Raw genomic sequence first — 21,454 nt, forward strand, 5'->3', positions numbered from 1 at the left:
TCAGCAGGACATGCTCTCTAACTAGCTCAAGGTCCTGGGTTAAAGCCTAGGCCACCAAGGAAAAAAAAAATTGGAAAAATACTTATTGGGTGGATGTGTGGATGCATGTGCATGGAGATGCCAGGTCGGCCACCACAGATGTTGCTTCTCCAGAGCCATCCATCTTTTTGGTTTTTTGTTTTTGTTTTCTTTTGTTTTGTTTTTGACACAGTCTCCTCCTTTGGCATGAAGCTTGCCAAGCAGGCTAAACTTTGGCTAGTGAGCACCAGAGATCTGCTGTCTTCAGACCTCTGGGATTACAAATACCACCACACCTGGCTCCGGTTTTTTAATTGGGTCCTAGAGACTGAACTCAGGTTCTCATGCCTGCATGACAATGACATCACTGGTGGAACTACCTCTTTAGCCCTGAAAACGTATCTTCCAGGAAGTTGGTGGCTTTCTACTTGCCACTATCATAATTAATTTCCAAATACACTGCAAATGAAAAAAAAAAATACATTGCTTCTTCATTCTTGGTATGTATGCCTAAGGTTCCTGTTCAACGCTATGGATATTCACTTCAATACTCTCTTCGCACTAATGGCAATCTTACAGCTGACTTTTGTGATGACAACTTTGCTGTCCGGAATTGAGAGCAATTCTTTAATAGGCTCTGACATTAAAAAACTGAGGTATTTATTCTGACATGACACATCATCAACTACAATGTTTATTTTCAATAGGAAAGCACAACTGTTAAAATAATAAAGAAAAAGACTGAAATGGATTTAATAAATCAATAAATCTACAAAATGTACCAATGACAAGTTCAGAGCACACATTAAGAACACAGTTTACGAAACCCAAAAGGTGGACACTGAGAGATGAGTGTGCACTGATGGGGGTGAGGTGGGGGTCATCAACACAGACTGAAAACTTTCACCCAGGCTAGTCCCTGTTCACCCTAGAGGGTGTATGAATGCTTCCCAATTTGCCAGCCTATTTCCTCAGCAGAGGCCAGGTTAGTTTAGTTGAACTAACCATAGCCTTCCTTTACTCCACTTCCACTACACCACAGGCTTTTGCACCGTGGTCCATAACCCCCACAGGAGGGAGCAAAGTCAGCAGTTAGCAGTCTTCTGACATGCATCGTGGTTTGCAGCCGGAAACAAGGAGTGCAAAATCTCAGTTAATCAGAACAAGAGCTGGAAGGTACCACGAGTCGTGAGGTTCAGGTCTCACATTGATATGTCAACGCCGAGTGGCAGGTCAAAGAACTCATGGATGAGAAGCAGACTAGACAAAATGATGGTTGCAGGCCCTGAGTGCAACTCCATGTAACACAGCCCCAGAACTCAGCCTGCAAACAGCTCCAGTGGCCAAGCAAGCCAGTAAAATCCTGTGCCCTCGACCCCACAAGACACTGCACACCCACCTGCCACCTAAATATTATTTCACGGGGCACAGCCTGTGTACTTTTTACAAAAGGCAGACGGCAGTAGCAGGAAGCAACGAGGAGCAATGGATGCTTACGGGAAGCTCCTGGGGCAGGGGTGTTGCCAATCTGGTACCTACTAGAGACAAGCAACCTCAATATAGTGATGCTGTAAAGTGATAGTTATCCTCCCTTCCCCCTAGGCCGATGGCCAGGCTCTCTATACCTGCTTTACAGGTAAGGAAGTGACACGGGCCCAAAGAGGTTGGAGGTAACAAGCAAAGTAACTTCTTACGATAGCTTTTCTTGTCTAACTTATCATTAAAGCATATGTGACTGTACTTTATAATTCTTAATTAAAAGAGGGAGAGAAGACAGTGTCTAAAAGTAAATTGTCTGCTTCCTCATCGAGTCCCATGTTCTGTGGAATCTGAGAGGTTACTGAGAAACTGGTCTCTGCTTCCTCATGCCTATGGTCCATGTTATACATGTGTCAAATGTGTATAGGAAAAGTTAAAACAAAACACAAAATCCCGCTAAACTCCAATGGAGAATGAACATCAATGCCCTTACCAAAGACAGAAGTAGGGTTATGGCCTTCTACGACGATTTGGATAAATGAGCCTTTCCATAATCAGGTCAGACATTCTGACCAAAGATGGAGCTGAGCCCACTGCCCTCCAGGGGAAGACATTACTAGAATGTTTCAGAGAGAGCAGGTACAGGAATGGGAAGGCGGGAATAATTTGGCCTTCTGTTTAGGAAACAGGTAACTAATGATCTGGTCAATGGAAGTGATGGAACGTTTTAAGGACAAGACGTGCAATCAGTAGTGCTTAGAGTTAATACTGAGCCATCTTTATGAATGGTCCAAGATAAATGCCAAAATGATGCAGCTGTTTCTTCTCCAATGGTCACATGTGTGGCCGCCATAGAGTTAACAATGTCTTTCTCACAGTGATTTTTACTTTCTTCTTGTTTTTCTGTGTTACCAGAACTTTCTTTTGTAATGAGCAACTGACCTTGATATTTACAAAAGCCAACAGTATTTCAATTTTGGAAAAAGAAGAAAAAGATCAAGCTCTAATAAAAAAAATTGGGTTTCCAATATTTATCCTGCCTAAAAGATGTGCAGAGAGAAAGATAGAGCAGAGACTGAGGGAACAACCAACCAATGCCTGTCCCAACTTGATTCTCACCCCATGGGAGACAGCCAACTCCTGACACCACTGAGGACACTGCTATTTTTACAGACAGGAGCCTAACTTAAGCATTCTCTGAGAGGCACCACCCAGCAGCTGATTGAATCAGATGCTAAGACTCACAAGCAAGCATTAGGTGGAGCTCAAGGAGTCCTGTGGGAGAATGGGAGGGATGGACAGAAGGACCTGGGGGGGACAAGAACAATGCAAGAAGATCAACAGAGTCAACTAACATAGACTCATTGTGGCTCACAGAGACAGAAACACGAACAGCATGCATGGACCAGACCGAGGCCCTCACATATGCAGCCGATGGGCAGTTTGAGCTTCCTGTGGGTCCCGTAGTAAGCTGAGCTGGTACTGTTTATGACATGGACTCCTTTGCCTGCTTTTTGATCACTTCGCCCTAACCAGGCTGCCTTACCTGGCTTCAGTGGATGAGGAGGAGCTCAGTCCTGATGGGACTTGATGTGCTGGGGTGGGCTCCCCTTTTCTGAGGACAGGGGGAGGGGGAACAGGGTACGAGCGAGGGACTGGGAGGAGGGCAGGGAGGGGTGCCACAACTGGGATGTAAAATGAATATACAAATTTTTTTAAATGGGTTTCTTAATTTCATATAGTAAAGTGTGTGCCTTTTAACTCATATTCAAGAGGTTTTCTGCCACATAAGCCTTTCAATGACTGATGGTTTGTGACTAAGTTATTCAGAGCGTGTCATTTATAGTTGGCATCAAGCCCAGCAGTGACCCAAGTCTGCAACAGTAGCTCAGGTGCTTGCCCTGGATCCTCACCAGATCTGTTAAAAAGAAACCCAGAATCCAATCCATTTACTAACCCAGAATAGCAAGAAGGAGGGTAAGAAAAGGGACTTCTATGTTGCCATGCAGAAAACTTTGCCAGGTATGTAGAAAATTAATTAATCTTGTTGCATAGCTTGCCTCCACAGAGACTGCACGTTCCCATAAGAGAGCTATGTCTTACACTCCTTTGGCTGAAGAGACAAGAGAAGTTTTTAGTTTTCCTTTAATTACTTAATGTTGAATGCAGAGATAATCTGAAAATATAAAGATGAAATAAAAGGAAATGTAGCCTATGTCAGATGGGTGGTGACGCAACAATTGCAGTGTCACATGACAAGCTTTCTTTGAGTGAGTTGTGTTTCATTCATCTATGACATCTATTGAATCCAACTGTGAGTCAGGTGCTGTAAACCCTGAGTCTGCTGCTACCAGCACAGGTGGTTCAGCTGTCTCAGGATCTGATGGTAAGAAGGGGCGGGGGACCATTGTTGGGACTGCAGGTGATCCCACTTTCTCTCACAAGGAAATCACATGTGAGAATCCTAGTCAAAGGCATTTATGAAGTCAACGTAGGAGCTGCATTTTAGCATTGTAAAACTCAACTCTATTTGTCCAATCATACTTTATAACCTACACATTCAGTAACTTAGGGCATAAATTTTAGGCATTTTTATGTACAAAACTAGAATGCTATCTGCCTAGAACTCTTGAGTGAGTTAGGTGAAAAGCCTGTGGCTGGGTTGGGTCCAGAAGTTTCTGAAAGGCTGCCTCACTTCCTCACCTCTTCTGATTGGTCTAGCTGCCCTTCTGTCCTTGTAAACACCCTGTCCTGAGGAGGACCAGCCACACTGACTACCAGGGAATGTCAGTGTACTTGCAGCATCTACATCCTCTGGCCCTTTAGGGTTCACTCATCTACATGCCACATGCTGGGTCCAGCCAGAGGCCAGGCAGCTGCCTACAAGAACTCATTGCTGTTGCTGATAACGGAGCCTACATCTAGTTCTTAGGTCAAAGACTCCTCTGGATCTTTAAGCAGTCAACATTTTTTTTTCCCTCAAAACCTCTGGATTCTTCTATTATGCCTCCCTCTCCTAACACAGACCCTTCTAGAAAGAATTTAACAACTATTTCTGTAGTGTCCGCTTACTATGAACTAATGTCACTCTAAGTCTCTAGCTCTGTCCTCTCATCAATGCTCGTATCAACCACAGTGACCCCACCATTATCATCTCACTTTCTAGAAGAGGTCACACTGCTCAGAGTCAAGTCGTTAGTTAACATCCCATGGCTAAAATCCTAATGACATACACGCTATGGAGTGCTTTCTCTAACGTTGGCCCCTAGTGTTTTCACACTGCCCGACGGCAGAGCCACGGTTCTATGCCTAAGATGACTGAAGCAACATCACCATCACCTGGGAGCTTGTCAGAAAAGCAGAGCCACAGGCCCACCCCAGACCCACTCCACGTCCACCCCAGGTCCACGGAAATACAAATGTGCAACAATGCTTCAGACATGCAGCCTTAGAACTCAAAATCATATTCCCAACCCGACACTCGGTTGGACTGGACGGTGTCTCATCCTCAGTGCATAGTGGTTACCCAAATTACAGATGTGTTCACAGCTTGGGAGGTTGTAGCCAACAATGTAGCATGTCCTCCACTTATCAAAGACAGGAGGTGGCTGGGAAACACTGCAGTCTTCTCCAGCAAAACACATCCTGGGTCAGGAGGAGAATGACCGTAAAAGATCCTACTGGTGCCCTATGTCTGGCACTGTTTCTGGTAATCACGGGGTTGGGGAGGGACTTTCAGCGCATGTGCTTCAAGCCCATATTCTCTTCCACAGCAGTATGACATCAGTGGGAAACATTGACGTGGCACGCTGCTGACGGTCTGCAGAGTTTGTTGTTACCATGGAGTGATTTACAAGTTTCCTGCCTGTAACCAGGACATCGGCGAAAGGCCAGGATGCAAGCTATCTTCAGAGCACAGGGGGCTCCACAGCCTGATATAGCTCTTCACGTTTTGAGAGGTAAGTTTGACACACAAATGGTCTGGGTCTTTGTTCCATAGGGAGAACAGAAGTAATGATTGCACCCTAACCCTGCACCTTATGTTACCTGGGTGTAGACGGTTTCTGTAATGACTGAGATATTAATTAGTCCCAGAATGAAGAGCAACTAGGAGCTTGACCGCTAAGAATTTGCTTACTCCCTCATTTTCAGTTTCCCATACTCTCAGGTCGCTGTCTTCCTCATCTTCTCCCTCTCAACATGCAGACGCGTTAGCATCCTCGCCTCAGCTCAGGATCACGGGGAAAGAGGTAACAAGGTGGCTTCTGGTGGAACTGCCAGCTGTGAACGCCATAGCCACCACGAGCTTCATATCCTTAGTGACCAGAGAGAGGTGCTGCTGACACGGGGCCCAGGCCGTGGGCTGTGGGGCAGCCACGGCAGCAGGTCCGCCACAGCACACTAGCCAAAAAGCACAATTTCTCACACAGAGAGCCTTGTCAAGAGTCAGCCTGCTCAGGTCAGTCAGCAGTTTAGAGAGAAATTTTCTAAAAGCAGAATCTTCTCACGTGTTCAGATATTTCAAACCCATTCCTTAAGGAACTCACTGTTTTCTTTTTTAAATTAGTCTGAATGGTTCCTGTTGCTGAGCGGATGGGAAGTACTTGGTATACGTCGCTGAATGGCTAAATGAAAGATCAACCCTCCTAACAGTGGGCAACATGTTCAGCTTTTTCATGGACTAGTATACAATTGATTCTCAAAATACACTGTTAAGTAGGAATTATAATAACCAGTATTTGTCAATAAGGAAACTGGAATTCAAAGATTACTTTGCTCAATATCAGAAGGCAATTCAATTGTAGTCAGTTTCAGAGGAAGCTGTGATTGACTTTACCAATTGTATTCTTAAAAGGTATACCGCACAGTAGTGCATTAAAACTTTTCATGGGGGTGCTGGAGAGATGGTTCAGTGGTTAGGAATATTGACTGCTCTTCCAAGGGACTGGGGTTCAATTCCCAGCACCCATGTGGCAGCTCACAACTGTCTGTAACTCCAATTCTAAGGGATCTGACCCCCTCACACAGACACACATGCAGGCAAACGCTAACGCACATAAAGTTAAAACCAAACACCAAACCAAAACAAAACTCATCATGGTAAACAAATGTTCACGCATTCATTCATTTCATTCATTCATTCAGCAAAGTCAATTTTTGTGCTAAATACTGCGTTTGGCTTAAATAACAAAAGCCCAATCTCTGTCCTCTAGTGTTAATGTTCTAGTCAGGGCAATTTTTAAATTTTTGTTTCTTTTTTTTCTTGTTTGTTTGGTGTGTGTGTGTGTGTGTGTGTGTGTGTGTGTGTGTGTGTGTGTGTGTGTTGTCTACATACATGCACTTGTGTCTGATACCTGTGGACATCAGGAGAGGTTACCTGGTCATACTATTTTGGGCAACAAGGATTAGCTCAAGCTGACCTGAGATATGAACTTGGGAAACATGGATAGGCTGAGAGAAGTCAAAATGCAGATAGACCCCAAATTAAATGTTGGGAAAACATTACACAAAGGCAGCCGTTATTTATGTGCAACACAGGGAGAAGTCTGGTCTGTGTTCAGCTTTATTCCCATGTAAATAAACAGTGTACATATAAACTGGTTAGGCACAAGTGTGTGCACATACATATTCCCATGTGAATAAGCAGTGTACACATGAGCTGGTTAGGCACCAATGTGTGCACATACATATTCCCACGTGAATAAACAGTGTTCACACGGGCTGGTTAGGCACCAATGTGTGCACATACATATTCCCACGTGAATAAACAGTGTAGGGGGGGGGGGGCTGGTTAGGTGCAAGTGTGTGTATAAAAAATAAGTAGAGTTCTTCTGCTGCACTCAATGAGAACCACACTGGGTTAAATCTCCTGTGGTCATTTGAGTACTAGTGCCACCAAAAGCTCTGCCATTTTCATACATGGCGGTGGCACTGTTTAAGGAGGGCTTTGATGATTTTAAAACTTGCCATTTTAAGTTTGTTCTCTCTTCCGATTTGTATTTCAGGGTGTAAGTTCCACTGCAGCTTCAGCCTCATGGCTACCTGCCCTGCTGTCACAGTCCTACGCCATGACAGTGATGGCCACTCATCCCCCTAGAATCATAAGCCCAAAATAAGCCCTTCCTTCTACAAGTTGCTTCAGTCACGGTGTTTTTACCACAGCATTAGAAGAGTAACAAACACACCCTACCTCAAATATCAAAAACCAACTAAACAACATCTAGGGTTTCTTTTTGTTTTGTTAACTATTCATAAAAACAAGTTGTTTCACAGCATACAATTAATAAGTTTAAAAACCAGATCAAAACACTATAGTTAACAAGCCGCAAAGACAGTTCTCACTACTGCCTTCTCACTTGACCTAAGGTCTTATACTGAGCCACAGAAAATGGCCTAGTTCCACAAAAGCTAGAGATCACACAACAAAGAAAAAAATCCAGACAAACCTGTTCAATGCAAGTGGTGTGGACACTCGAGGCAGGAAACAGGAAAGGATTCTGCTAACACATCAGCTAATTTGGGTGCTGCAGAGGAAATGTCAGCCCAAAAGACACTGTTGGAAAGGGAAATTGGTCCCCACTGCATTGAGCCCAGCTTCTACTCTTTTTAAATGAAATGCTAAAAAGGACAAAGAACTTGGCCCCATGAATACTAACGAAGCAACCACACAAGTTACATCAACCTTCAGAAGTGACGTAACTGCGTTTTTTTAAAATGGCATGTTATTAATCTGGGAAAAATAAAGGACCTTGTACTTAGCTGCAGGTTAATACAAGCTGAACAGCAAACATGCAGAGGCCTCAGGAAAAGGAAGATGCTGCCTTATAGGGAGTAAACTATAACAACCTAGGAAGCCAAAGTAGTTAAAGAAATTTTCTTCCTGGAAAAGAAGAGCAAAATCAAAAATCCTTTAAATATAAGGGAACTGACTCAGCTTTGGTGGAGTCTCAGAGAGGAAAGTCAAAGCTGAATGACTTACCCTGTGCCATATTAAAATTCACTATAGAGCCTAAACAACACAGCCTGACAGAAAGACACACAAAGTAAACAAATATCTCATAATAGTCAACTGGAACCAACTGCATGTACATAATCAGGTGATCTGTGACAAAGGTGACCTGGCAATGCCCTGGATGGTGTCTTTGATAAATGAGCTGGGTTAGTAAGATAGCAAATTAAAATATGGCTTCTTATTTAATATTTTAGATATAAATGTGAAAAGCAAAAATACAGAATTTAGAGTTATTTAGAGTTAGGTCCAAGTTATGTATATCACTTTAAAGTAAGCAAAGATTACCGTATTTTCCACCATATAAGATGACCCCCAACTTTTAATTTTTCCAGGTAAAACATAAGAGTTTGCAGCCCGAGTCTGTTGCACAGAGTATGGGTTGGAAGAGGAGTAGTCTTATATGGTGAGTATATTCCAACCTCTACATTTTACCTGGAAAAGTTAAAGTTGGGAGTCACCTTATATGCCAGAAAATACAGTGCTATAAAAGAACTAATTAGAGGGAGGAAAATGACTAACTGGACAATTAAGAACTTTCCCTGGAGAAACCAGTAAGAAAATAAAAAGTAAGCCACAAAGTAAAGAAGATATTTGCAACTGCATTTACTAAGGAGAGACTTGTATCCTTAATATATAAAAGACCTCCTACAAAGCAATAATAAATCAGATAATCCAACAGAGAAAAGGTAAAAGTTTGTGTTTTTGTTAAAAACAATCAACAGCCAAAAAACATGAAAGGTAGTCAGCACTGTTATCAAGGAAATGAAAACAGAAACAACGCAAACCCCAGATTACAAAAAAAAAAACAAAAAACAAAAACAAAACAAAAAAACAAAAACAAAAACAAAAAACCCAAGTGCTGTAATTCTTATAGATAAGGGCCATATAAATTAGTATGTTCTAAAAAAATTTTTCTTTTTGGCAATATGTATACACTGGAATTAACTCCATATATAATTTCTATCTTTACACTGTAAATCTCAAGTATCTACTACTCTATGTTTACCAAATAAGTTTCAAGAGTGCCTGCATTTGTACTAGTTGTGATGGTCAGAAACACTCACATTCTTTTTTAAAATATTTTATTAATTTATTCATATTACATCTCAATTTTTAGCCCATCCCTTGTATCCTCCCATTCCTCCCTCCCTCCCGCTTTTCCCCTACTCCCCTCCCCTATGTCTGTGACTGAGGGGGACCTCCTCCCCCTGTATATGCTCATAGGGAATCAAGTCTCTTCTTGGTAGCCTGCTATCCTTCGTCTGAGTGCCACCAGGCCTCCCCATCCAGGCAACCTGGTCAAATATGGGGCACCAGCGTACGTGTGAAAGTCAGTCCCTACTCTCTACTCAACTGTGGAGAATGTCCCGTCCATTGGCTAGATCTGGATATGGGTTTGAAGTTTACTGCCCATATTGTCCTTGTTCATAGCAGCCTTATTCATAATAGCCAGAACATGGAAACAGCCTAAGTGTCCCTCAGTAGAAGAATGGATAAAGAAACTGTGGTACATTTACACTATGGAATACTACTCAGCTATTAAAATCAAGGAATTCCCGAAATTTATGAACAAATGGATTGAACTAGAAATGATCATAATGAGTGAGTTCACCCAGAAGCAGAAAGAGTCCAATGGTATATAGTCACTTATATCTAGACACTAGTCTAAGGGGCATGTCCCATGAAAAACTTTACTTACCAGGAAAGTGGGTCAGAGAGGAGGATATCCTATTGGGATTCTAGGTGAGAGAAGCATGGGAGAATGGGGAAATAGAAGGATCTAGAGGGTTCTACAAACCTACAAGAAGAACATTATGATGGGCAGATCTGGGCCCAGGGGTCCTGCTCAAACTATAACACTCACATTCTTAAGGAAGCATATACCAAAAAAACAAAAACAAAAAACAAACAAAAAAAACTTGTAAAATAGTTATAAAACTAGATGTTATCCAAATGTGATTATCTATTGGACAAAACATAAAAACTATTTTCATCACCAGGCAAAATTCTATGGGACACCAAAGATCATACAGTGTGTGCCTTTATTCATACAGGTTGAAACACTGGAAAAACTATATGTCCTTAGACATCAAGGAGGTGACACCCTGTGGATGGTAGATTTCTCTAGAACAAAGGGTAATAAGCCTAAGGTGCTGGTTATGTTGATTCAGACCAAGGGCTTCAGGGACAAACATAGTCAAGATGGTGATACTCGAGACTCACTACAGAGAACACATATGGATCTTCTATATGTGAGCTGTGTTTCAGTAAGAATACAGAAGGGCCAGGCGTGGTGGCGCAGGCCTTTAATCCAAGCACTTGGGAAGCAGAGGCAGGCAGATGGCTGTCAGTTTGAGACAAGCCTGGTCTACAAAGTGAGTCTCGGACAGCCAGGGCTACACAAGAAAAACTCTGTCTCAAAATAATAATAATAATAATAATAATAATAATAATAATAATAATAATAATAATAATAATAATAATATAAAAACAAAACAAAAATATAGAAGGGAGAAAAGGCAGTGTCAGTCTACTGCTGAGTTCTTTCTCCACTTTAGTTTTCTCTCCTGTTAGTTTTAAAACAGAGGGATCAGCATGAGGCAAGTATTAGAACGGATTTCAGGTTTTCTAGTCCATCATTTGCTTTCATTTAGAAAAACTGCCTTAGAAAATTTCACTTTAACAATCCATTCTATTTTGAACCCATCCAGGTCAGGAGCGCTCTGTGCCTCCCTTGGCATCCCATCCCAGTGGCCATCACTCTGAGGATGGCTATTCCATGGGTACCTCCTAAACCCATGCTGCCTAAGACACACAGATAGAAGGTCATCAGAATCTATTCTCTCCGCAATGGCGGTTCCTTTTAGACCACACTGATACCACCGAAACTGTAAAGGGTATTTCACATCCATTATCTTTTGAACTCTGACTGTGAAGAAATTAAGATTTCATAAGAAATGTGAAAACCTCAAGATTACTTGGCTTTTCTGTGCTGGGACTCAAATGCCTGTCACCACAGTTAGCTGTTACTAAGCCACTGGCCCCTTTGAGCCCCTTCCCATCATGTAATCCAGAGTAAGTCCAGAATAGGAAATTTTATTTTAGGGTAAATGCTAAGAAAACTTGGAGGACTTATATCTATGGAGAATTCACATGTCCTGAATCGACTGTGCACTTTGCAGTAGAGATCTGTGAGCTGGGCCAGAGCCCTTCCCCTTCTTCCACTAGCAGTACCCAGACTTCCCCCAGGGACTGTCAATCACATCAACCAGACTTCCTTCCCCTGTCTACAGAACCAGCAAAGAATCCAGGCTGGGCCAATCCGACACTTTTTCCCAGGAATCTGAGTCTGAAGTGAGTGACGAAAGATTGAAATTGGCTGGAGTTCACCTCCCCCAAGCACAGCCCTTCAGCTCCTCAGACCTCCAGTGAGCTCAGACCCCAAAAGTTTTCTTCGTACTTCCTCAGCCAGTTGTTGGCTTCTGCAGCCTGCAAAGCTGACTCATCTTTCTTCTCAACAGACAGACCAAAACACACGTCTCTCAGCTCTGTTTATTATGCAGGTAGAGAAATTCCCTTATGGTTTTTGTTTTGTTTTTAAGTAACAATTTTTTATTCAATTGAACAAAGACAGGAATAAGGTAATACAGCCTTCAGAATTTTGGCTTTTTTTTTTTCTTGGAAAATAGTTTTGAGGATCTTTTAGGAAATAAAAATTTCAGAATAATTATGTGTATTTAATGTGCACTTTGCATTTTTAACAAATGTTTGTGTCTAGGTGTGGGTATGCATGCATATTCACAAGAGTGTGAAGGCCAGAAGACAAGCCTGGTACCATTCTCATTAACCTCACGGTTAGTGAGAACAATTAGGCTGGCTGGCTGGCTAATGGACCTTCGGGATCCTCCTGTCTGCATCTCCAGCACTGGGATTACACACCCATGTGATAATGCCTCAGCATTTTCACCTGGATTCTGAAGAAAGCACTTAGCTCTTCAAGCTTGCAAGGCAAGTGCTTTACTGACTGAATCACCCCCCAACCCTAAGGAGGTACCTTCCTGTGAGGTGTCCTTATTTGTTCTAAGCAGACACTGTAGCACTGCTCCTCCTAGCACCCCTATACCCCAAGTGAAAGGGAAAGACAGGTGTGAGTTATCCAGGCAAAGGGAGCTAAAGAATAGTTGCTGCATGAGCCTGGTCATCAGAACATTGGAGACTAAACTGAGAAACTAGGTAACATATGCATACATACACAGTATCTGTGAGATAGGGCTTAAATCTTAAAAAAAAAAAAAAAAAAGTCATTTATTTTTCATGCTCATGATATGCACATAACCTGGTAGTAATTTTACTCAGAACTTTTTGTAATTTTGTGGAATTTACATGAGGTGGAGGGAGAAACTGATTCCTGCAAGCTATCCTTTGCTCTCCACATGAGCACCATAGCATTTGAGATCTTAGATTTTCAGATCAGGCATGCTTAAGCTACAGAACAAAAGGAAAGGTGGAATTGTAGCACAGGCTGAATCCTCAATAGCATTTCTTTTCATGTAACAGCACCACACTGAGGTGTTTTTCTATTGCAGAGACTGGCAGCAGGACAGACTATCGACACTTTTACACTGACTGAATCTCTGACTTGAGAGTTTACAGAAATCACAAATCAGCTGCAAAGGGATACAAGGCTCCCTCCTTATCTGTTCTACTTAATGAGAAAGCTTCTGCTTTGTTCCTGGCATGCTGAGGGGTGGGAATAATGCCAAAGTGCATGCTTGCTTCCTGCAAGGTACCCTGCAATCTAATCTTGCTGAGAAGATAACGCACGCACACAAGAAACAACTACAACAGGAATACAGCAAGAACACCAACTGTCACATGCAAACCTTCTTCCCCAAGCCATAATTCCAAACAGCTTCCTAACCACGCTAACACAGAGGCACTGGATTGCTTCCTTTTCACTAATAACCAAGTCTGGATCTCGGCAGAGAATGTAACCAGAAGAGTATATCTGTAAGATGATGGAAATTGACCCTTTAGAAAACACTAAATAATGAAGTAATCTCATGGTTGGTGGTACACTTAACCTAGGCAGGTTTTACTAAATGACAATCTCTTTTATCATTAGCTATGAACAGTTGTATTAAAAGAAAAAACAAGATGGCATTTATAAATAAACAAATAGTAGATCACTGTATGTTTAAAAGAAATCCTAAGGCATGTGTTCCCTCAACTTGGGGTGGGTTGAAGCAGCTCACCAATACATAAACACGCTTGTTTAGTAAAGAACTCCCAGGGACAAGATAATGGATACCTACACTCAAGGAAAAATTAATCTTGGTTTGGTGAAACTGTGGAACTTAGTGCAATGTATTACAAGCTACTTTCTTAGTTTGAAATACTTAGAATAGAGTGGGGCTTATAAAAAGACACGTAGTTCATGCCCTCCTGTTCTACAGCTCCCTCCATAGGCAGTGAAACTTCTCACTCAATGAAGCAACACAAACAATATTAAAGGAAATTCTAGTGTTGCTGTAGCATTCCAAAAGCTAGGACTAATTCTGCAACTGTGAACAATTTCCTAGTATGAAACAGGCCAGATGATGCTGCAGCTGTCTTTTGCTTTGTAATATACACCAGCCAATAAGGTTAGGAGTGAAAGGCGAAGACATTCAAGCATGGAACTCTGGCCTCCACAGGTAAGCACCTATGTCCTCGTGCATACACAGAGGAGACGGGAGGAGAGGAGGGGGCAGGAGGGAAAGAAATGTGGGGAGGGGAGACAATGGGATGAGAGAAGAAGGGAAAGAGTGCATTCCAAATGCCTGCTGTCCATTCTGGAAGTGCTACCCCACCGTTCTGCTGAGTGTTCCAACGCGTCCACCTACCTTATTGTGTTCATACTTGTACGGGATCTTGAGTGTGTCCATCGCTCTGATCATGGCCTGCATGGCTGTGAAGATGTTCTGATACACCAGTTTGGTAAAACCCCTCTTGTCTTCATCAGAATATCCCGACCCATGGATGATCCTCATCTGCTTAATGAAGGTGCTCTTGCCGCTCTCTCCTGTCCCTGCAACAGAAATGCCAGAAGCAGCACATTAGATCACAGCAAAAACAGACCTTGGCCTGGATTTCACAGACCCCAAAAGATCTGCTGAGAGAAGCAACATGCAAAATCAAAATGCCACCTACAAAGGACACTTAGAAAATTACACAAGTCAGAGTCTCTTTTAAAAGGAATGAGCTCAAAATCTATTCACATCTTAGGAAGCCCCTGAGCATAGATAGATCAAACACCGACTTGTAGCCCTGTAACACGGAGAAACAAATACAATGGCATCATGGAAAATCAGTGAAACTTGATGAAGCCCTCCCCCTAAGGCACGTTTAAATGCATCCTGCACTCTAGAAATGGCAAGTTCCTTATGCTGATACATTTCCAGAATAAACAAGAGGAAAAGGCCTAAAAACCTAAGAGAGTTTTCTCCAGCCTGGCACTAGGGTGAAAGCAGACAACGAATTCCTTGTAGACCAGAGCCCAGGTTATGTTCTGAACCATAGCACTCACAGTGTTCATTTCCAGGGCATGGTTGATTGAAGTTATTTCTCTGTCATTCATGAGAAACAACACAACTCAGAAACTTACTGTTAGTAGCTGCTTTTCTCCTAATTTTCCTATCTTCACCATCTTTAACTTACATTTCTAAATCTAAAAACTTCATATTTATCAATCCAAGTGCCTTTCTTTATATTCGCTTCCACTTTCCAACAATGTAAAGAACACACACACACACACACACACACACACACACACACACACACAATGTAAATATGAAAGAACAAAATAAGAATGATGACCTTCCTCCCAGTAAGTCTGCTGAGAACAGAATGAGAAGGAAGGGGAAATGGGAGGGAGGGAAGGAGGGATGGGAGGGATGGGAGGGAGGGAGGGAGGGAGGGAGGGAGGGAGGGAAGGAGGGAGGGGACTAAGAGCTAGAACTGCAAGTCACTCTCATCCCGTTCTGCTTTTCAGATGTTTGGATTTCACTGCTGTCTTCATAAACAATCGTGGACATTCAAATAATTTTTTTACCAAAGTATCTTAACAGTCAAGCAATATAAACCCTCAGACGTTAACAATAAAAGGTGGTTACGGACCCAGTGTTCTACTGCAGGTGGTTAGTTTGTTTACTTATTTCTTACTTGTACATGTGTGAGTACAAGCATACACATGTGCAGATGCAGGGCCAAGGTAGATGTCACCATATCCATCAAGGCAGGTTCTTGCAATCGAACCCAGAGTTCACTGATTTCACTAAAACAACTAGCCAGCCTACTCTAAAGATCCTTTCTCACTTTCGGGAAGTTGGAATTCTGTGCACACATTTACGAGGGGTGGGGAACTGAAATGAATTCCTGTCCTCACACTTGTGCTGCTCAAGCTTTCTACACGGAGCCATCTCCTCCGCTTGCCCTATGACTTGTAATTAGGTGATATACAACACCTTAAAATGTAACACCAAAACGTGAATGCTAATTCACATTTAATGGGGGTTAATTTGAAAGTTATAATGAATATTCTATAATCCCCACCACGACTACCAGATGTCTGAAAATGTCTATTTCCAATAGAAAGGTGGCCACACATTAGTAATCAATATTAATCAATAATTTATAGAAACTAGTGCCTTCACTCTCTTAAGCAATTAAGATGTAAGAAAAAAGTTTAGATTGTTGCTTTTTATTACTATCTTCATCCGGGAACAGACTGTAGATGTGACTGTCATACCTCTGCCAGTCCTTTTTTTTTTTTTTAAAGATTTTATTTATTATTATGTATATAGTGCTCTATCTGCATGTACTCCGCATGCCAGAAGAGGATATCAGATCACATTATAGATGGTTGTGAGCCACCATGTGGTTGCTGGAAATTGAACTTAAGACCTCTGGAAAAGTAGGCGGCGCTCTTATCCACTGAGCCATCTCTGCAGCCCCAACCTCTGCCAGTCCTTTACACTACAAAAGCAGCAAAGATTTTACTTTAGGAAAATAAAAAGTATATGGATGTGCCGAGTATCACTACGTACACGTGAATGCAGGTGTCCAAAGAGACCAGAGGTATAGGATCCTCCCAGATCTTTACTAGATTTTAATTTTTAATGATGTGTTTATGTGTGTTGGTGAGGGAAGCATCTGTGTGTGGGTATGAACCATGGGTGCAGATGTCCAAGGAGGGCAGATACGGGAGCTAGATCCTGTGGACCTGTAATATAAGCCGTTGTGAGCCACCTGACATGGGTGCTGGGAACCAAAGTTGGGTTCTCTGCAAGGGTGGCATGTGCTCTTCATCATTGAACTGCCTCTCCTGCCCCAAGACATATTAATTTGTAAAGTTAATGAGGGGGAAAAAAAAAAAAGCAAAGAGCCGGGCAGTAGGGCCCCTTTTCTTCTGGTCATCTAGGGAAAGAAAAATATTTACATAGACAACACATCAAGTATGAGCTATGCTGGCTTTCATTTCTTTACATCACTTTAGACATGAGCAGTCAACGCTTGCCAACTCTTTAGGTATTATTCCTGGAGCCCTTAAAAAAAATTTTTTTTTCCTGTTTCCAGAACCAGGGCTGCTTTCTCCCCATTCCCATCTTGCTGCGTGCTGCCCAGGAAGCAGAGAGGTACAGGTTTCATCAACACCTTGGCCTTTGCCTATACTCAGAGCTAAGCCACAGCCAGAAGAGGCAGCAGTAACATGCAAGAGCTAGCTATGTCCCTACAACAGCTACCAAGATGTGCTATGTCCTCAAGCTACCGCTGAGTAGGCCCTCCCTACGGCTTTCCTCGCTGAGTCCTCGACTCTTACCAGCCCTTAATGCCTACATCCATACACTGCCCCACAGTCACCCAGTGGAAGTATGTCAAGTGTTTCTGGCCAGAACTGACAACTACAAAACCTAAAGGAAAGCAGAGGACAATTAGATGATGAACAGGAAAGGAAAGGGAATGGGGACTACTACTGTCTCTTCCTCCTGTGCACTGTGTTCCATTAGCTTTTCTTTGAGCTGATCTCTAGTTTGTCAAGCACATCACTTTCAGTACCTCACTCTTAAGACAGGCCAACTGTGATGAAGAAACAGCTAAACAAAATGTACAGAATCTCAAGGCAGAAGTCCAGGCTGTGAATCTGCCCTCAGCACTAAGAAACACAGTAATTCATTAAACCTATTATAGAGAGGTTGTGTGCATCTGTGCACAGAGCCCCCCAATCTCCTACCCGTGTGTGTGTGTGTGTGTGTGTGTGTGTGTGTGTGTGTGTGCGTGCGTGTGCGCGCGCGTGTGTAGCACACGCTACAAAGGGCACAGTGATTTGTGTTTTCTGGCACCTCTTTTGTAAACAAAGGAATCTGTACGCACCCTTCATACCCTAGCAAAGCCTTTGAGATAGTATGTTGTCCTGTGAGAAGTCAGTGGTACGGATGTCTGCATCGTCATCCTCTGGGCCTCTCACTACACTAAACACATCTCCCATCAAATCATTTAATTACATTGAACAAGAAAGTTAAATGGGAAGTCTGCTTTCTCCTTCAGCAATTCACTATGAATTTGTATGGCTAGAAAATGTCTCTAGAAAATGTTTCTTGTATCTTTGGAAACATACTCTGCATTCTTACAGCGGCTCCTCAAAGCATTCAGACTTAAGAACCATGCTGTCTATTAAAAGGCCACTTCACCTAGCATTTACAGTTGGCAATAAAAAACACTGCTCTTTCTTCCCTACTCCGAATCTGGATGAAGGACAGAGTAATCCATACTTTACTCGGCATCACGCTCCATCAGAACAAACACTGAACATACATTTAACACCCTACAGTGGAGTACATGGCTTGGTAGGCGCGCGCGCGCGCGCACACACACACACACACACACACACACGGTTTCTTTGTCAATATCTTTTCAACACAACTAAATCCTACATATGGAGCCTGCCACAAATTCATATTATTTTAATCCAACTCACAGGAAGCATCCATACACTTATCCTAATTATTCTGCCAATTTGCATGATATGATCCAAATGGTTCTGTCAAACATGACTTTCAAATCCAATCACACATTATCTTAAGGGTCATGAATTAGCATTTATTACTGAAAGCAATCATACACTTAGTGGTTTGCTCTTTAATTAGCATTTTTGTTGAAGTTTTGTCTCTCACATTCAAAATACCTTCTTGGACTACTCTCTTATTAAAGGAGCTGGCAATGGACAATGCACAAGCTTCTCAATGCTGGGCTACTATCCTACTACTACAAGCATACTACTACTGTACCACCACTACCATTACTACTACTACTACTACACTATTACTACAACACTACTATTATTATACTACAGTTACACTACTCCTGCTATTACTACTACTACAATACTACTATTACTATACTACTACAACACTATTACTATACTATACTATACTGCTACTACTACTACTGCTGCTGCTGCTGCTGCTGCTACTACTACTATTACTTCTACTACTATTACTACTACTATTACTATTACTACTACTACTACTACTACTACTACTGCTGCTACTACTACTACTACCCTACTATTACTATACCACAATGCAGCTACTACTGTGCCTGCTCTAAAGAACTCTGGTGCCCCATACAAGGATCCAGTAAAACAAACACTGACAATTACCATGAATCCTAACAGTACACCTATTTGTCCTCTTTATCCTCAAGAGAAGAGCAGAAAACACACCAAGAAGACCCCTCACAGGCTGAAGGCCATCCACACCACTTCTAGGTGTTTTTACATTCTGTAAATAAAAAGAAATGCCAAATACAGTCAAGACTACAGTACTGAAGACATACAATGAATATATTCATTTCATCCTGCCAGGGCCTTTCATGACTGTATTTGGAGAGTCTGAAGTATATATCCTAATCCCTTCATGAATATAAACGCTGAGACCCAATGCCCTAAAACCCCATCCTCCTGGCTGGCCAGCTCTCAGATAAATGGAGAAAAACAAAACTCGGGGCTCATGATGCTGAGTTACAAGTCAGGTGACTTGTTTTAGATTCACTGGGTTCAGGCAGGAATATAAAGCATGAAATCTCAGGCCCAGCAAGCTGAATGTTAGCCTCTGCCACATAACCTTGGCTAAAGTAGAGCCAGATACTTCAAGGGTGGATTTTTAGCAAGGAGTATATCATCCACCCACAACCTGCAAAGAATTAACAGTAAGCAGTGAGATAAATGTGGTCAGACTCTAAGTTCAATGCGATTCGTGTGTTGTCCACCCTCCAGGTAAGCTTTTCAAGTGCACAGTCTGCCTCCCGTGTTTCCTTCTACTGGCATAGGGAACCTGCATGATACTAGGCAGCTCTGACACCAAAGTCAAACTTTCTCTTTTTCACAAAATGTCCTTCAAGGCCAAGAACTGGATATATTTAATCATCTAGTCCCAGTACTGTCTGATAACAGATACTAGACAGTTTTTTTTTTTAATATAGAAGAAAAAAATAACTGAATTTGGTATTGTCAATTATAAGTAAAAAATGGACCAGGAAGTTTAGTCATAGCTAATCTAATCCAGTTAAGCTGTTTTCAAGAAAAAGACAGACAATAAATTTTAAATAGCTAATTTAAAATCTAGCTATTTACTGGAAGGATTCTGGAAATTGTCTGGCCCTAAGTTTCCCAAAGAAGTTAAAGCCCGGAGGAAAGGTATCTGATAGCCAGTGTAAGGCTCACCAAAGTGTGTGTGTATGTCCTCAGGAGTGAATGACTCTGCGTGTGTGTGTGTGTGTGTGTGTGTGTGTGTGTGTGTGTCTGTGTCAGACAGACACAGAGAGACAGAGACAGACAGATAGAGGAGGAAGGGAGGGGAGAGAGAGAAAGGGGCAAATGTAGGGGGAGAAAAGAGGGAAAGGAGGGGAGAGGGAGGGGAGGCAGGCAGGCAACAGACAGACAGAGATAGCAAAATTCTTCAGACATGTCCACATGTGCATATATAGGCCAATGTGCAGCATCTGCCAAGTCGGTGAATGTGGCTGGCCAGATGACCCAGGGATCAGCATAGACAAAGAACCAATGCTGGGCTGACAAGCACATAGGACAATTGGCTGGCTTTAATGTGGTTCTGGAGTTGAGACTCAGGTCCTCATGTCTGTAAGGTAAACTGGCCTGTCTCCCCAGCCACAACACTCTTTTCGAGTGTGCGTGCTCAAGGTGAGCTTCTGTCCATTAAAAAATAACGACCACCAAAAGCCAAGCATGCTAGGCACAGTGGCGCACGCCTGTAATCCCAGTACTCTGGAGGCAGAGGCAGGCAGATATCTGTGAGTTCAAGATATGCCAGCCTGGTCTACAAAGCATGTCCAGGATAGCCAGGGCTACACAGAAAAACCCTGTCTTGGGGGAGTGCAGGGAGTGGGGTGGGCGAAGCATGGCTGCAAGTGCCTGCAATCCAGCACATGGGAAGCAAAGGCTAGAAGAATACCCAAAGACTTCAAGAATGACCTGTTCTACAAGATGAGTTCTAGGCCAGCCTGGGCTGCCCAGCAAGACTGTCTCAAGGAAACAAAACTCAACCAACAACAATAAAACTAGCACTGGTGTATTACACGACCTTCTAAATACACTTAAAAACAACCCCTGAATGAACACATGGTTTAAATAGTGGATGAACTATAGCTAATTTTTAATTTAAAAAAACTAGTTATAACTTGGGGAACAGAAAGTGTATGTGACTCTTCCTGGTAAGGATCTTTGGGGAGTTCTTCATGCCCATCTGTTCACCTTCCCACACCTGCCCTCCCTACAAGCCTATAGGCATTATTTCAGAGAAAATGTTCAAACCCAGAACTCACTGGCTTTACAAAGGAGGGAAGTGAGTCATTCAAGGAATCTGTCAGTTAACATTTAATCAGGAAGAA

General features: G+C 42.4%; 1 protein-coding gene across 1 annotated transcript in view; it reads right to left on the minus strand.

The window, feature by feature from the left end:
- The window catches only part of LOC311608175 (guanine nucleotide-binding protein G(q) subunit alpha), a 227,633-nt gene that overhangs the window by 134,656 nt on the left and 71,523 nt on the right, over positions 1–21,454 (minus strand). Inside the window, exon 2 of the mRNA XM_084800513.1 lies at positions 14,395–14,579. Within this exon, the coding sequence (XP_084656639.1) occupies positions 14,395–14,579 (185 nt within the window). The remainder of the gene's footprint in view (positions 1–14,394; positions 14,580–21,454) is intronic.

Source organism: Acomys minous, assembly GCF_964271855.1.
Source record: "Acomys minous genome assembly, chromosome: 2".
NCBI lineage: Eukaryota > Metazoa > Chordata > Mammalia > Rodentia > Muridae > Acomys > Acomys minous.